Source organism: Micropterus dolomieu, unplaced genomic scaffold (genome assembly GCF_021292245.1).
Source record: "Micropterus dolomieu isolate WLL.071019.BEF.003 ecotype Adirondacks unplaced genomic scaffold, ASM2129224v1 contig_1184, whole genome shotgun sequence".
Lineage (NCBI taxonomy): Eukaryota > Metazoa > Chordata > Actinopteri > Centrarchiformes > Centrarchidae > Micropterus > Micropterus dolomieu.
Genome location: NW_025730174.1, coordinates 1 through 2,739, shown reverse-complemented (window position 1 = coordinate 2,739; position 2,739 = coordinate 1). Strand labels below are relative to the sequence as shown.

The window sequence follows — 2,739 nt, the reverse complement described above, 5'->3', positions numbered from 1 at the left end:
ATAACGAAGGAGTGGCTTCACAACAACTCCGTGGCTGTTCTTGAACGGCCCAGCCAGAGCCCCGACTTAAACCCAATTGAGCATCTCTGGAGAGACCTGAAAATGGCTGTCCACCAACGTTTACCATCCAACCTGACAGAACTGGAGAGGATCTGCAAGGAGGAATGGCAGAGGATACCCAAATCCAGATGTGAAAAACTTGTTGCATCTTTCCCAAAACGACTCATGGCTGTATTAGATCAAAAGGGTGCTTCTACTAAATACTGAGCAAAGGGTCTGAATACTTATGACCATGTGATATTTCAGTTTTTCTTTTTTAATAAATTTTCAAAAATTTCTACATTTCTGTTTTTTTCTGTCAAGATGGGGTGCTGAGTGTACTGGTTAATTCTGAGCCTGGAGTCTCATTCTGATCTTTTCACCATATTCGAACTGTTTGAGAATCATTGTGTGTGAAACTATTGGCAATAAAGCTGATTCTGGTTTGGTATAATCCCTTTTTAGACTCTTGCCTTGGTCTGAAACCCCGTTTTAGATTTGTTTCTAACTAAGAGCCAGTTTATCCAAAGCGACTTACAATTGCTATACATGTCAGAGGTCACACGCCTCTGGAGCAACGAGGGGTTAAGTGTCTTGCTCAGACATCTACCAGATGTCTCACAGTGGGAATTGAACCCAGGTCTCCCACACCAAAGGCAAACATCTAATCTATGCGCCACCACCCTTATATATATCTTGTATATAACTTGTGAGCTCACTATTGGCTCGGTCCAAACCCGGCTTTAACTTGTGGACTTGGTCGAGAGCTCCAGTTAGAGTTAAAACCCAGTTGAAAGCTCTTTTTATTGCCAATGTCAACTTGGTTTGAAACCCATTTTAAACTCATCAGCACCCCCCGGACCCAAAGTCAACAAAACCAATACTATTATTACTATTACTGATAGTACTGTGAGTACTACTGTCAGTAATCACACCGATAATCCTGCTTTTGATCTCTGTGTCAGGTGGTGTTCGAGGCGGTCAGCACCGGTCAGAGGGGAGTTCTGGCCATCAAGGACATCGTACTGCAGGGACACCAGTGCAGTAAGTACACACATGCACTAAGAAAGGCCCGCCCCCTTGTAGAACACAAAACTAATTGGTTAACGAGGTTTGGCTTCTTAATTGGATAACGATGTTAAAAAGTTGGCATCGTAACATCAAGGTCAGTGTGTTTTTTATGTGGTGTGTGTGTGTGTGAGTGTAGAGACAGGGGAGCTCATTAAAATATAAATTGATTAGCATGGACTTTGATCCAGCTGCCTGTTTATCTACCTGCCCGTCTGAAGACTCGCATTTTAGATGTTGTTTTGTTATGTGAACACGCTGAGTGTGCGCGTGAAGCCTGCAGTAAACATGTTTGACCTGAGCTGTTTCTTGCTGCCTGTTTTTCCCTCGACGCTGTTGATTATGAACTGATGAAAACACACAAACGATCCATTTTCTGATTGGCTCGGTGAGATCTTCGCTGCCTGGCTCAAGAGATCGGGGGGAAGGTTGTCACCGTGGTGACATCAGTCAGGTGATGATGTCATCGGTGTGTGACCTCTGACCTCTGTGTGTGTCCTCAGTGAGCACACCTCACTTCCTGCACATTAAAGGCGTGGAGGTGAACGCAGGACAGACGGCGACGTTTCAGTGCACCGTCAACGGACGACCGCAGAGCAACCTGCTGCTCTACCTGCAGGTACCCATCAGTACTGATCAGTACTTCTGCATGAGCGATACTTCGATGTGATCGATTCGTTCATGCTTAACTTTATCATTTTAAGATATGTCATTTATTTTGGTTTTCATGTCTCTTATTAATCATACTTATCTGTCTGTAATCAGTAAATTTCGTGTAGTATGTGTGTGTAGTGTATGTGTAGTATAGGTGTAGTATAAGTGCAGCAAACGTGTAGTGTGTGTGAAATATTTGTAGTATATGTGTAGTAGGTGTGTAGTATGTGTGTGTAGTGTTTGTGTAGTATAGGTGTAGTATAAGTGCAGCAAACATGTAGTGTGTGTGAAATATTTGTAGTATATGTGTAGTAGGTGTGTAGTGTGTGTGTAGTGTGTGTGTGTAGTATATGTGTAGTATGTGTGTGTAGTGTGTGTGTGTGTGTGTAGTATTTGTGTAGTATATGTGTACTATGTGTAGTGTGACTGATGTGTGTTTTGGTTGTTAGGGGATGGGCGGTCGTCAGGCGGTCGTCAGGGAAACCAAGCCGGTGAACTCCCGACGTTACGTGGCGAGTTTCGACGTGGAGAACACGACCAAGGGCGACTCTGGACGGTATCGCTGCATCGCCCAATCAGAGCGAGGCGTGGGCGTGTCCTCCTATGCTGACCTCACCGTCAAACGTGAGTCCTGTCCTCTGATTGGCCCTGTTCCATTTCTCTTATTTTAATGTTTGACAAAGGGACAGAGGGAAGGTGGGAGTGGACAGGAAAGGAGGGAGGGAGAGGACAGAGGGAAGGAGGGAGCGGACAGAGGGAAGGAGGGAGCGGACAAAGGGAAGGAGGGAGCGGACAGAGGGAAGGAGGGAGCGGACAAAGGGAAGGAGGGAGCGGACAGAGGGAAGGAGGGAGTGGACAAAGGGAAGGAGGGAGCGGACAGAGGGAGGGAGGGAGTGGACAGAGGGAAGGAGGGAGTGGACAAAGGGAAGGAGGGAGCGGACAGAGGGAGGGAGGGAGTGGACAGAGGGAAGGAGGGAG

The 2,739-nt window shown here is 46.3% G+C and overlaps 1 protein-coding gene across 1 annotated transcript; it reads left to right on the top strand.

The window, feature by feature from the left end:
- Nucleotides 1-1,004: 1,004 nt before the first annotated feature.
- Nucleotides 1,005-2,411, top strand: LOC123964215 (receptor-type tyrosine-protein phosphatase mu-like; the record flags this gene model as incomplete). The annotated part of the gene is made up of 3 exons (XM_046041307.1): nucleotides 1,005-1,083; nucleotides 1,611-1,726; nucleotides 2,211-2,411. Coding segments are annotated over 3 exons (396 nt in total), but the record flags the coding sequence as incomplete, so codon positions are not given.
- Nucleotides 2,412-2,739: the final 328 nt, after the last annotated feature.